This window comes from Podarcis filfolensis (genome assembly GCF_964270895.1).
Source record: "Podarcis filfolensis genome assembly, chromosome: 5".
In the NCBI taxonomy this organism is placed as follows: Eukaryota; Metazoa; Chordata; class Lepidosauria; order Squamata; family Lacertidae; genus Podarcis; species Podarcis filfolensis.
Window position 1 is genome coordinate 56334965 of NC_139608.1, and position 14869 is coordinate 56349833.

At 41.6% G+C, this 14869-nt stretch overlaps 1 protein-coding gene across 3 annotated transcripts in view; it reads right to left on the bottom strand.

Moving 5' to 3' along the window:
* The window catches only part of LOC310763928 ((E2-independent) E3 ubiquitin-conjugating enzyme FATS), a 134935-nt gene that overhangs the window by 36070 nt on the left and 83996 nt on the right, over positions 1 to 14869 (bottom strand). For all 3 annotated transcript variants that reach the window (XM_083616888.1, XM_083616889.1, XM_083616890.1), the window contains one exon: positions 7206 to 8325. In XM_083616888.1, the coding sequence (XP_083473014.1) occupies positions 7206 to 8325 (1120 nt within the window). The remainder of the gene's footprint in view (positions 1 to 7205; positions 8326 to 14869) is intronic.

Genomic DNA, 14869 nt, shown 5'->3' on the forward strand with positions numbered 1-14869 from the left:
TCCTATTTTCCTTTGAGGTTAACTTGAAACATTTCCTTTTCATGTTTTCCCATTGTCCCTGGTTTGCTGGCTCAGATACAAGGTCTCTGTTTTATGGCTTCTTGAAAGGGAGGCTAAACATGAGATGCTTAATCATTCTGTTCATCACAGCATTGCAAGCCTTAGCTAGAAAACTGTAGAAGTAATGCAACTGTAGAGAAAAGAGGATGCCCTACAATCTGTTACCATCACGACAACAAAAGTTTTCCATGAATGCTACAATCATCAGCACAAAGCTAGTTTGAGAGTAGGGAAGAACAATCCTAACTTGGGGCTGGGCAGGAGTAGAGAAATGGAACCAATGTGACATCGAAAGCTGTCTCATGCTAGCCAGGGTGGAAGGGGTTTTTGGTGTGTGTGTGTGTGTGTTGGTGCTGGTGATAATTCTTTGCTATTCCAGGTGGGCAATGGTGAAGATCTGTGAAGCTTTGAAACATATAGATTCAAAGCCACACTTGCTACCACTGGCAATTACACCCACACACCGACACCCAACTTTATCACCATCATGAACTAGATTTTTTTCCCACAGAACTTACCGCTTACCCAATATTTACGAGACATCTGGTAAACGTCATCCCATTGGCCCGGTTCTGTATATTCTATGTAGCACGTTTGTGCTTAGGGTAGGGCAATGAAAGACACTGACCAAGCTTTAAAATGTGAACATTGTCCATTTGGAGCAAAGATTATGGCATAAAAGGGCACTGATGTCACTGCAGTATCCATGAGAATGGAAATGAAAGACTTTGTGATGTCATCTTCAAAATAAGTACAATGTGGCTTGGTGGTCAGAGGCTAGTGTCTTTAAGGGCATTTGCTTGGAAATACTGAATAGCAAGTCGAGGTTCCTTATGTGAGTTTCTCATTGGGATGTAATAAAAAGGTCATGTTTTTTGTCGTTTGCATCCAATCTAGATTCACATCTGGTCACATTCTGTATCACACTGAGTATATGAATAACATGCTAAAGTACCATAAAGAAAATTGTCCATAATGTTCATAGAACAAAACAAAACAGTTCCTGGTGTGATAATGGTGCAGCTAATGGTTGCAAAGGCAGGTTTTTGTCTAGCAAAGATATCTGCATTACCATAAAAAGTCAACACCTTTAATTGTAAGGCTGGGATGTACATGGAAACAAGCTAATTCAACCCATAACAATGAGAGGCAGTCCTTTGCCAACTGCAGCATGCCAAATGAATGAACCCATATATTATCCACATTGTTGTATGGCCAACACAGCAGCACACATGAACCACCAGCTACATGGCAGAGATTCCCAAAGGACAAATTATGAGAAATGTGATGACAATAAATGTACTCAAGGGAGGAGAGTACAATGGTCTCAGCATCATTACGTTCCTTCATAGAATACGGTAATTTTCTTTCCAATGCCCTCTTTTCTTGCCCAATACTTTGATACATTCCTCCTCAGCTCTCTTTTCTTGCCCAATACTTTGATACATTCCTCCTCAGCTGTGGCCATTTTAGATGCATCAGAGAAAAATAATCAGGGTCATCATTATTTAAGAGAGAGAGAGAGAGAGAGAGAGAGAGAGAGAGAGAGAGAGAAAGCAAAGCAAACTTTCTTATGTTTTCATCACTGGGAAAAAGAAAATGCTCAATATTCCTGGCTTTTTTTATTATTATTAACTGGGAGGTCCATTAGCACTTTTCAGTTTTATATATGCTACTCACAAACTCACTCAAGCAACATTTACCTATTTATAGTATGCCAAAGAAAGTGATCAGAACTTGGAGATCCATCACTTTACATATTCTCCAGAATCAACGAGACGTATTCCTAACTGACAGATCTTCAGCTGCCACCTGTTATTAAGCTCCACTGTTCAATTGCAAGTCAAACTCTGTTTGCAAGCTGTGGAGTCTACTGTCAGGAAATGTGACAATAAAAATTAAATGGGAAGCTCTGGATAAAATAAAATTGCAAAATCTGGCACCTGCTTAGCATATTCAGTTGCACGGCACTACTGATTCAGAAATCTAATCTGAAGTACCTCTAAGAGGCTGCTAACTCAAGGTTGTTGCACAGCCAATAAATTCCAGAGTGTTTCAGGCACTCACCTGCTGACTACTACATCACTACTTGCCTTTAGCTGCACCTAAATTTTCAAACTTTTTATCTTATGCAACCCTTTGGGTGTTTCCTCTTTAGGGCAGATTTTTGTTTTATCAATAGATAAGTTTTTAGCCAATGATCTTCTGTTAATTTGCTCCACTTGTCTGTTTCTATTATACTGTATTTATATCTTAGATAACTGTGTTGGGGATGACAACGACTGTAATGTGTTTTATGGTGGGTTTTAATTGTTGATAGACACCAGAAGGGCAGAATGCACATTCTGTATGAATGAATGAATGAATGAATGAATGAATGAATACTGTTTTCACCCAGAAGATAGGAATGGGAACAGCCAAAACAACAGGCTTAATGGGTTTAGAAAAAATTGCATAAAACAGAAGTTTGGTTATATAATTGTGATTGAAAACCTGTACTATATAAGCACAGGTTATAAGTGTATGTCATAACAATACAAGTTTAGCCAGTTAATGTTATGCTGAAATCTCACATTAATAAATAATTTCAGCTTCTGGTTGTTCTAGCCTTTCCAATATTTATCTAACTAGAACCTATTTTTCATGCTTCACAAATGTAGCCCCCTAGGAGTATCAACTATATTTGAAATGTCCTTTGTTGGGTTTATGTTTGTGTTTTTGAAGGGGCACACCCAGAGATGTCCTACCGCAAAGCAGAAAGACATTTGTCTCTCATACTTAACATCAGGTCTGCATTGCTGCAAGTAATTAAACTGTAAAGCCATACAGCATTTTATATGCAGATTGGATTGGATGACCTAATAGATCTTTCCCATCTCTCATGTGAAGGTATAATTCAACACCAATTCTAATGAAGGCTCATGAATATTACTCATTTCCTACAATTTGTCACTGCTAAACGGCTGACAGGTAATTGACTACTCATTATTTTTTTGATCTCAACAAGAAAGGCCATGACCTTTTGAGTCGTTATTAATTAGTTCTATTTAAAATGTTAAAAGCAGGAGGAATGCAATAAGGGGACCCAAAAATCATGCTACTGGGTGGGAACCTCTCAGAAGGCATATTCACATTTTATACCATGGGAACAAATGACACTGATTTGTTAGGTGGATTTGTAGCTGGTTGACTGACTGAACCCAAGGAGTACTCATTAATGGTTCCTTGTCATCCTGGGGAAAAAGTGACAAGTGGGGTGCTGCAGGGTTCTGTCCTGGGCCTGTTGTCATTTAATGTCTTTATAAATTACTCGGATGAAGGAACTGAGGGGATGCTCATCAAATTTGCAGATGACACCAAACTGGAAGGGGTAGCTAATGCCACAGAAGACAATCAGAATTCAAAATGACCTTAACAGATTGGAGAACTGGGTGCAAGCTAACAGAATGAATTTCAATAGGGACAAATGTAAGGTTCTGCACTTAGGCAGGAAGAACCAGATGCACAAATATAAAACGGGGGACACCTGGCTTACTAGCAGTACACGTAAAAAGGATCTAAGGGTCTTGGTGGACCACAAGCTTAACATGAGTCAACAGTATGATACAGCAGCAAAAAACAAAGCAAAAATCACACCCTAATGCTATTCTAGGCTGCATCAACAGAAGTATAGTGTCCAGATCAAGGGAAGTAATAGTACCACTCTATTCTGTCTTAGTCAGACTACACTTGGAATACTGTTTCCAATTCTGGGTACCATAGTTTAAGAAGGATATTGACAAACTGGAACATGTGCAGAGGAGGGCAACCAAGATGATCAAGGGTCTGGAAACTAAGCATTATGGGGAGCGCTTTAAGGAGCTGTGTATGTTTAGCCTGGAAAAGAGGAGATTGAGAGGAGATATGATAGCCATCTTCAAATATATTAAGGGCTGTCACACTGAGGAGGGAGCATGCTTGTTTTCTCCTGAAGGGTAGGACTTGAACCAATGGCTTCAAGTTGCAATAAAGGAGATTTCGACTAAACATTTGGAAAAAAACGTTCTGATAGTAAGAGCTGTTCAGCAGTGGAACACGACTCCCACGAGAGGTGGTGGAATCTCCTTCCTTGGAGGTTTTTAAACAGAGGTTGGACGGCCATCTGTCATAGATGCTTTAGCTGAGATTCCTGCATTGCAGGGGGTTGGACAAAATGACACTCGGGGTCCCTTCCAACTCTAAGATTCTGTGATTCTATAACAATACACAAGAGCAATGGTCCAGCAAGCCAAATACTGTCTTCTCTGCCTGGTAGCAGCTCCCCTGGGTCTTTCAGAGGTTTCCTAGCACTACTACCTAAAATCCATTTCACATAGATGCCAGGGGCTGATCCTGCATCCTTCTGTATGAAATGCATGTGCTCTGTCCCTAAGATAATAATAATACTTTAATAATAATAATTTTATTATTTATACCCCGCCCATCTGGCTGCTTTCCTCAGCCCCCCTTTAGAGAATAAAGGAGGATATCACATTATCATAGCTAAAAAAGAAAGCCAACCAAAATTTCATAAACTGTTACTTTGAATTTATCAATTTCAAGGAAGGATGGTACCATGGGAGGTCACCTTGTTCATTCTATTGTCCTTAATGCAGAAGTCGCAGTGTTTTATTATCCTTGAACAAAGTTAAGCTGACTTGCTTTTTGAAACTTTCCTTTCTAACGCACATGGTTCCATTACTGAACTATCATTACAGCTAGCAAACATTTCTTAAAGACTTAAAACTGCTGTATTTTATTAACTGCATGCAAATGCAGAGTTGCATGGGTTGTTTCCACCCTGCCTCAAAGAAACTGCAACTTCTATGAACAAAATTATTTTAAGATATATTGATTCCAGACTCTTTTAAGGAACACCAAATGCTACGTCTAGCATGTAATAAACCATAAGAAACAGTCCTACAGCCACACAGAATTCTCTTAATCATGTTTAACATTATGGGGCTAAAGGGTGCAACCACAGAGATCCGAGCTCAGCAGTTCATGTTGGACCGCAGCCAGGATTCATACTCACAACAGTGTATCAGCATTATTAAAAGAGACATCACACACAAGCATCTTTCCCATGTGTCTACGCAAAGGAATGAGAGGGTAGGACAAGTTGACACTGAGCGCTGTGCAGGGATCTGACTGAACATTTGACCCAGACTAGTTCCAGGTTAGGAAGGAAGAGACATGACTTGCCTTTTGACCTCCACTGCACACTAGGTGCCCAATTGCTTACACAAGTGAGTACTGCCTATCTAAATTCTCTCTGGATGTTCTTTACACATATTGCAGCATACTATAAAGCATGCACCTCACCAATCAATACCTGCTGGAATACGAGACAGTGAGTGATTAAGGCTGCAATGCAACACACACGTATCTAGGAGCATGTCCCACTGAAGTCAAATGGTACTTACTTCTAAGCAGACACGTATAGGATCGTGCTGCATAAATTATGAGGGGTCTCCTACTGTATATTTCCTTACCTTTTCTGCTTTATAAGCTTGTTGTGGATTGATAATAATAATAATAATAATAATAATAATAATAATAATAATAATAATTTATTATGTCTACCCCACCTATCTGGCTGGGTTTCCCCAGCCACTCTGGGCAGATTTCAACAGAACATTAAAAACAGAATAAAACTTCAAATGTCAAAAACTTCCCTAAACAGGGCTGCCTTCAGATGTCTTCTAAAAGTTGGATAGTTGTTTATTTCTTGACATCTGATGGGAGGGTGTTCCACAGGGCGGGCACCACTACCGAGAAGACCCTCTGCCAGTTGTTAGGATCAATCTTTTACAGACTGCAAACGAGTTAGCCTCTATTGGACACCCCCCTTTTTACTGTACCAGGAGCCATCCTTTGCCATTACTACTTTAATAAAAGGAAACCATAGCAAATGTAATTCTGGCTTTTCTGGTGTGGGAAAAAGTACAGGAGGTGTGAGCTGGTGTAACACTTGGGTGCATAAAGGAGGACTTCAACCCTGGAATCATGTATGTACTGGGGGGTTCCACTTTAAAACAAACCCCAACTTTCTACCCTGAGCATGGACCTGCTTTCCAGGTTGTTAAAATGTTCTGAGATACACTTCACAGAACTTGGTCAAGATTGTGCTTACCCTGGAATATCATTATGGACTTCAGCTACCAAAGATACAAGTAGGCCAAATGATAGCTTATCAAGATGATGCAAACATGAAGCTAACCAGAGGGTTGCCTGCAGCTACTTTGCTGCTCCCATGGCTGTTACTGCTGCACCACCTTGAGCTAAGCCAAGATTTGGTTTAATCGGTCATCAGAACCGGGACTTGCAGTTAAGCTCTCTCATTGCTAACTACAAGCTGTAGCCAAGGTGTGTTCTTGGAGAGAATGTGAAGAGAGATAAACCATGAGTCCCAATTCAGACAATGAGCTAACAATGAGCCACAGGAGCAAAGCAGTTGCAAGGTCCTTTCTGGGATCCTGCACAGTCAAAGGTGTCAATGGGGAACAGCAGCAGTATGCTTGTTGTCCAAAGCATAATCTCATAAGGTAAAGGTAAAGGGCCCCCTGATAATTAAGTCCCGTCGCAAACAACTCTGGGTTTGTGGAGCTCATCTTGCTTTACAGGCAGAGGGAGCCGGCTTTTGTCCACTTCCGCAGGCAGTTTTTCCAGGTCATGTGGCCAGCATAACTAAGCCGCTTCTGGCAAAACCAAAGCAGCGCATGGAAAAGCCGTTTACCTTCCCACTTACTTACTTACTATGTGCTTTTGAACTGCTAGGTTGGCAGGAACTGGGACCAAACAATGGGAGCTCACCCCGTCATGGGGATTCGAACAGCCAACCTTTCGATCGGCAAGCCCAAACGGCACAGTGGTTTAACCCACAGTGCCACCTGCGTCCCTAATAACTAGACATTTAAGTTTGTATTCAGGGCTACTCATATTTGGGGTAAGCCAGCACTATTCTTCATGTGAATGTTATATATGAAGTGGCCCTCAGAATCATCATATGTTTATTTTTTAAAGGCACTTTAAAAAAAAAGCTAGTGGCAGCGTTAAAAGAATGGTGGATGAATTCTGTTCTAGATATCTGATCTAACAAGGATGAGTTTATTTAACCTACTCACCTTCATCGTAAGTCCAATGAGGAATGTGAGGAGACAATGTACTGTGATTGTCATTTGAATTCCCATCATTACTCTGTGTTAGCTTTAAATTATCATGTCCTTGAAGGCTATCCACAACTGGCAGTGTTTCAGATGGAAAGGTACCATTCTGGAGATATTCAGTCCCTAACGGTTCCTTTTCCGATGTCTGTTTTTCATCCAAGTAGTTCTCCTTGAGATCTGCATTCCAAATTGTTCTGTGTGGAGCCTTGCTCTCCTCTGGGAGCTTTGTCTTAAGTACTTCTGTGATTAGCTCTCCATTAGCTAAACCATCCACTCCATCTGGCGTTAAAGTGGGGGAACTGCAATTTATATTGAAAGACATGACTGACCTATGCATTTTTTGGTTCTTAGTCCGAGGTTGATCTACAGGCACTGAGAGAGACTTGTCTATGTAATATATTGTGTTTGGACACCGCTGGGAAATGCTGAAGTGAATGCTTGAAGTGAAGGAAATTGGTGCTTGTTTCTTGTGGCTGTTTCTTGGAGGGGTCCTTCTGTTCTCTTTATTTTCAGTGCTAGATGTGCAGCCAGATTGCTCCGTGCACGGCTGCGGACAGGGTTCAGAAACCTTTATTTCAGTGGCATTTCCATTTTGACAACATCTTTGTGCGTGGAAAGGTCTGCAGAGATGATCTAGCCCAGTCACATTTGAAGCAGGAGCAGTGTTCATTAGCAGCTTACTTCTTCCTCGGCATTTCAAACAAGGGGGGTCGGAAGCATCCACCTGCATCATGCTGTGAGAAGGTGGAACGACTCGTCTAGCGGTGATTGTGATGGAAGCAAAACCTTTCCTCTGGCTCTGACACTGCGTCTCCTCTTTGGTATGGGAGTCTGTTCCAAATACATTGTCATCTGAAGAAATCTGAATTCCTAATCTTCTGGGAAGCAATATGAATGCTCTATTAATGTTGACTGAACTATGATTAGCCAAAGATTGGCTCATGCGATAAGCATCAGACTGGGTGATTACAGACTTCATAGGGAAAGGAGCCTTATTTTCTTTTGATTTATTCTCATCAATCATCTGTGAAATGAGTATAGACGAAATCATTTTTGTGTTTTGTGATGGCAGAGACTCCTGCAAAGGAAAATATCCAAATAATTAAAATGCTCCACAATGGCCACACACACACATTCTCTCCCTCTCCCTCTCTCTCCCCCCCTCCTCCTCTCTCTCTCACGCACAATGATAACTAAAAGGATTTTGTGATAACATATAATAGTTCCACATGAGGCTTCTTGCCCTATTTCCTGCAAATTTTACTGTTTCTGCAGTTTTTACTTCCTACAGTTTCACTTTGGGCCGTTTCTAAAGGAAAGGTGGCTAAAACCAACTGAGAAATGTCTGCCAGAACAAGAATGAAAACATGACCAATTTCATGTGCAAATTATACATTCATAGAGCAGTTTGAATGATTAATTGATTTGCTCAGCTGGGTATACGGCCCTGTGTTTGTTTAACAATGTATGTGCCAATAGTAGCTGTCAATTTCAGATTATAACCTACGCCACACTGCGCTTTCATGCCGATCTGCTGAAATATTAAAGCGCTTTAAGCACTTACGGCCTCCAAATGCATTGCAAAATGAATTACGTAGGTGGGCTGTGATTTTCTGTAGAGCATTTATGTGGGAGTTGGGTCAGTGTTGTTGAACAAAAAGCATCAAGTATGACCAAGGAAGGGGGAGGGGTTCTTCCACTCTGCCTCCCACAAACAGCATGCACATATTTCTATAGTCATTTTGGGTACCATTTATTTCATCAGCTCCTTATTATGCAATATTCCTTGGCTGAACAAAATATCCATAGTGACAACGAGGAGGCATATGCCCAACACTTACTAAAGGTTGCCTAGAGCCATTTCCTCCCAACAATCACCATCTCCCTTGACAGAACCAGGATTTCCTTTAGTGCCTAGTTACCCTAACGCTATTTTCTATATACAGTTGTTATAACAATAGGCAAGTAACATGCTCCACAAAGCCAATCAATTGAATGCAGAAAAAAATGTTTTCAAATACTTTCCTCCCTATATCCTAGTCCTATAATTCCCTCTCAGCTGAAATGTGGCATAAATGGGTAAAAAAAAAGCAAATGAGTATCTACATCAGTAGATATTTCCTTTATTTCACTATTGTTTTTATCTCGCTATTTGCTGCATAGTGAGGTGTGTTTATTTTATGCTATATCCAGTCTTCTTTTATGCATGCTGACCGCCACTGTGATATCTACATGCCTAAAACCAAGAAAGAAAATACATTGCTAGAATTCATTTACTGTTTTGCAGCAGCAATCTGACAGCTACCTCTGTAGGTTTAAGGAGCTAGTTCAACAGGATTCTATCTTAAACAGGTTTGCCCCACTTTAGGCCTCTTTGAGTGCTGTATTTATTTGTATTGTAAACAAAACCACCGCTTTTTTCTTGGGGGAGAGGGGACACAGGGGTACGCATACCCCTAAACATTTTGTGAATCTAAGTTTGGCCTCATTAATGGGCAGTACTTCAATATGAGTAAGAAAATGAACATTTTTAAAAGGAAAAAAAAAAGCACTGAACAAAACCATGGGGTGGAGTGGGGGCACACTGCCAAACCCACTCTCTCTGGTTTGTCACCCTTAACTGAGTTTATAGCCCTCCATGAGACTGAGTGTGAAAGTCTGAAGGGGGAACCCTACTCTGCTCAGAGAGCCTTCCTTCTTGCTTTAGAACCCTGATTGTGGAATGCTTTTGATGGGATAAAGATGAGGCATGGGGAGGGGAGCCTCTCCCCTTCCCCCTCGCATGTTTATCTTCCCAGGTGTAAATACAAAGCCCAAATGCAAAGAGCTGCTCGTTTGCAGGGGGACCTGCCTTTCACAGTGATTTTACATGTAGAAATCTAGCAAGTAAAGCATGCAGCGAAATGTTGGGGGGAAGCCTAATAGGAATAGAGCTCAACTGAATACTCAAAATAAGACATGGGCTTTTTTCTTCTTCTTCTTCTTCCCAAAATCACTATGCGAATCTGCAGCGAGAAATTTTGAGTTCATAATTAAAATTCACGTTTTCAACGTGAAACTTTCCCCTCAAAATCAGTATGTTTCAGGCTTGCTGGTATCTCTTTCAGTAGTTCAGGTGTTGGGTAGCCTTTAGTGTTCCTCAATGAGAAGATTAGGAAATTAGACAAGTTTCTTCAGAGACAGGATGGTCACCACTACTAATCTACAGTGAACAGCCACAGCTGAATGTTCAGATGATACATTAAATGCATGGTCAGGTTTGTATGGAAACTTTCTTTTTAATAGCAGCAGTTTGGGGAGGTGGGGGAGCCTAACCCTTTCCCCTCACACAATTTTCGGGGGGGGGGGATATACTTTGCCAAAGCTTTTATTTACTCCAGGATGTTGCCTTCTGGTGATTTCTATTGAAACAGGGATGGGAGATGTTAACTTGCTGCTTCTGCTTAGGGCACCCCACAGTTGTTATTTATTAATGTTTTTTAAAGAAGGGAATGCTGTGGACTAAACCACTGAGCCTCTTGGGCTTGCTGATCGGTAGGTCTGCGGTTCGAATCTGTGCAACGCGGTGAGCTCCCGTTGCTTTGTCCTAGCTAAAGATATGCAGATGTGTTCACCAATTCAACCAATCATCTAGCTCAGCTACCAAGTTGTTGTTTTTTTTGGCAGACAAGGGAGTGAAGAAACTCTGCCCTGGAGGTAAAAAATTTGAAGGTCACTACTACATCAGTCCTGCCAAATACAAAATATAAACCATTAAAGAGCAAACCTTGGAGTGAAATACTAGTGGTTATTAAATATCGTTATTAAAATACTTGCTCAACGTTTTATAAATCAGAGATTATTGGAATAGTCAACTCTGAAATTTGCTGAGGAGAATTCTGAGAAGTTTTGAATGAAAACTCATTTCAGTCAGATCTGGAAACAAAAATATGGCATGACCACCAGCCTCCTTTCAACTGCCCCTTTGCTGTTTGCTCCTTCTGTATGTCCCACACAACCTACTGGGAAATTACGCAGGGCAACTCCCATTTACACTAAACTCATCTCAACAGGGCTTATGCCAGAGAATTTCCCAATGTTAAAATCTCCTGTTAAAAAAATCAGCATGCAATGCAGCAGTAAAGAGTGATGCAGTGCAGTGATTTGGTGTGGGCGGAGGGGAGGTGACTGGAAAAAAGAAAAGGAAGCAAGCCCTGCTGCTTGTATGCAAATCTTTGCCCACAAATAAAGGGCCTCATTGGTTTAGAGTCCCTAACCACTTGTTTTATTGTTGTGCAGTATTTATAAAATTGTAACAATTAATGAAAAACCCTATTATGACAACACAAAGTTCAACAAAACAAAACAAAACCTAACAAGAAGACCACTTACAGGCAAGCAGGATTCTACGTGAGGATATCATTATAACTATTTTTTCCCCCTCGGCTGCAAAGCTAACACACAAAGTCATAGAGGGCAGCTCACTTAATTCTGACTGTCTTGCTGTGAAAGTAGGATCATTAACAGCTGTTTACATTGCGCTATGCAACAGTAAGTTACATTTTGCTATTTCTATACTGTTACCCATTTCTTCACAGAAGTTACCCAAATATTCTCGTAACTGGCGATTAACACATTGCCTACGAGTGGGTCATGTGGGCGACTCATTCTGCAAAAAGTTTGTATGCATGATGCTGTACAGTCCTAAGAATCACTCTGCATGCTACCCTTGAATGCTAAGCATCTCCAGTGATGGCCAGTGAGGTGGCACATAGGGAGACATCACGTCAATAAGTGGTGAACAGAGGTGGGTGGCTGCCATACCCTTATGGACCAAAGGCCCAAGGTGGTAGCCAAAGAAGGAGTTGCTGGAATCTGTGTACTGTGCAAAAGAGCCAGCAGTGCCCATGTGGACCACTGACACCATCAACTGCACTAGCCCTGGATGCTGCTGGCAAACAAGTCCTCTCAGAGGTCCAGACAGCCCCAAGCCACTCCCAGCTTTTGAGGCTTCTAGCCATAATAAAAACTAAAAATGAAAACAGATTAAAACAATGGTCTGTCTAAGGCAGGGGTTGCCAGTCTGCCACCCACAGGCACCATGGTGGCTGTGAAGGCTTTCATTGGCACCCCCAGCAGGGGCCCCAGACTCTGAGTTTTCAATTTTTTGAAAAGTAAGTTTCTAGCCCTTCTAGAAATAAAGTTATGAAGCAATATGTGCTGGTACGCTTTTAAGTGATTACTGTGAAAAGAGCCAGGCTGTCTGCTCCCGGCCAGTAGTTGGAGATGTGATTGGTAAGTGAACTATTTGGACATCAGGCAATAGGAATCCCTGGAGTCCTAAAGAACTGCTGTTTCTCCCTATTCTTTTCCTGCTTGAATCCACCCATTAGTTTTGTTTTGCTGCCTGTCAGCCACACAGAGCCGTTTAGGGTTGCCATATTTCTAGAAGTAAAATTCAGGACATAACAGTTGTTGAACTTTTTTTTAAGGAAACCCAAAGTTTCAAAATCCCAGACATTTTACTGATTTTCAGAAATTCCCTCCTGGACACTATTTTCGATCATTAATTCCCGGACATGTCCAGGACATTCTGGATGTATGGCAACCCTAAGCAGTTGGCAGGCAGCATGGGAATCACCTATCACTCATTTTGCTGCCTGCCAGCCACGTGGTACAGACAGCGGGCAGTTGCTTGATAAACCTTTTGAAAATGTGTGGGAAGAAACTGGGGAATCCTCCCACTGCTGCTGTGTTTGTTTTGCTGTGTGCTGTCATGTAGAACAGGCAGCTGACTGAGATAGGCCTCATTTGAAAAGGGGAGGGGGAGAATATGGCAACGCTTTCTTGTTTCTGCTGCATGCCCTATTGCAAGGATTGTTCCTAAGTTGTTGCAAGGGGCAGACCAGTGGTGTGTGGTGAAATTTTCCGTGGGGGAACAGTTAGGTCCACAGGTGCCAGCTTGCAAAGGTGATGGGGGGGGGGGTTAAGTCACGCGTGTAAGCATTGTGTCTCTTGCCCTAAGCCGGGCAGAAGCTTCCCAAGTTTTGGGAAGAAGGTGGGGAACAGTTAGGGAACTAGCTTAGTCCCCATAGTCCACTGACTGCACGCCAACTGGGACAGACCAGTGCAGAAGCATCATAATCATGACAGTGATAATAACGATCATATTTGTCTGGTAGTCACTGCTGCTTTGTGGGGAACCCATTTCAATGGTGTCATTGTTATCTTCAGCTTTTTCTTCCTGCCTTACCTATAACAGGGATTGTTTCCAAGTTGTTTGGGGAGAGGAGAGGAGGGTGCAAAAGCAGAAACATTATTATTATCACCTCCCCATTCACCCTTCATTTTGACAAGCTTGTAGTTGACATTCAGCTTCAAACATCACACTAGTCTGGGCCAGTGTTGTTCAACTACTATTCTGGTGAGTTTGTAATGTGTTTTCACTGTGTTCTCTTTGTATTTCTATTCTTTTCTATTCCACAAAAGATAGCAAGACAACAACAACAACTTGCCAGTGAGTTATGTCTTTCCTCAATTCAAAACTATTCCTGGATTCAGTTATCTTTTATTTTCTAGCTGTAATCTACAGCAGCACACCAGTAGGAGACCACAGTAGCAATGTCTGGGGTAACACAGTAGCAGTGTCTAGGGGGAAAAGAATGTCCTTCCAACATATTTTGCTAACAACAACAAGAAGAATAATAATAATATGTTTGTCCATATTTGAACCATTTTATCTTCCCAACTTTTCTTTTTCTGCTGTTTTGGAGGGGGCAGTTATTTACCGTTAGGCTACATCTTTGGTGGGAGCCATTTTGTGACCGGCATGTTGGCACTTTCTTGAAATTCCCAATGTGCACCTGGAACCCAAATATTTGGCAACCACTGGACTAAGGGAAGAATCTCTTCTTACACACTGCATTACCTCATCACCCATGACCAGGTTGGCCAGCAAAGGACTGCTGCTAGTAGCTTGTCTCCTGGCTATGGCATTTGGAACTGTCTCCTGACGAAGTGGTGAGTGGCAAGCTCAACACCTACCTACCCACTTGTGCTGCAGAACTACTCAAGGAACCTGTCTTGGAAATTAGGAATCAGGACTGGGAATGTAATCACTCTTTCTCTAGCAGTCATTTAAGAATGAAAACAAGACAGCTGACCCAGAACTACACTGAGTTTCTGACATGCATTTTCGTGCAGCTATGTGCCATCTGTGCACACATTTTTTGCTCTTGCCTTGAAAGGGTTACTAGCAAATCCTTGTGTGGGGCTGCACAACAGTGTGGCTGTAATTGCAGCTGTGACCTCAGTGCAATATTTTACTTATTTTAAGCGTTTTCTACCTGCTTTTCACTTGACAAGGCTTCCAGAGCAGCCTACGTATAATCAATACGAGCAATAACTTATCATTAAAAGTTGGGGTTTTTTAAAGACTATTTGAAGAGGTGCAATGAAGGGAGTTTACTTCTCCTTGGTTCTAACGGCATCTTTGAAGAAAGGAGCGACTCCATCCCAGCTGGTGAATACTCTGCCTATTTTGTTGCACCAGGGCAATGACTCAACATACAGCATCACAATGGTACTTCTTCTTTTTGTCTATCAGTTTTCATTCGGCTGGGCAGTCAATGATACATCAGGAT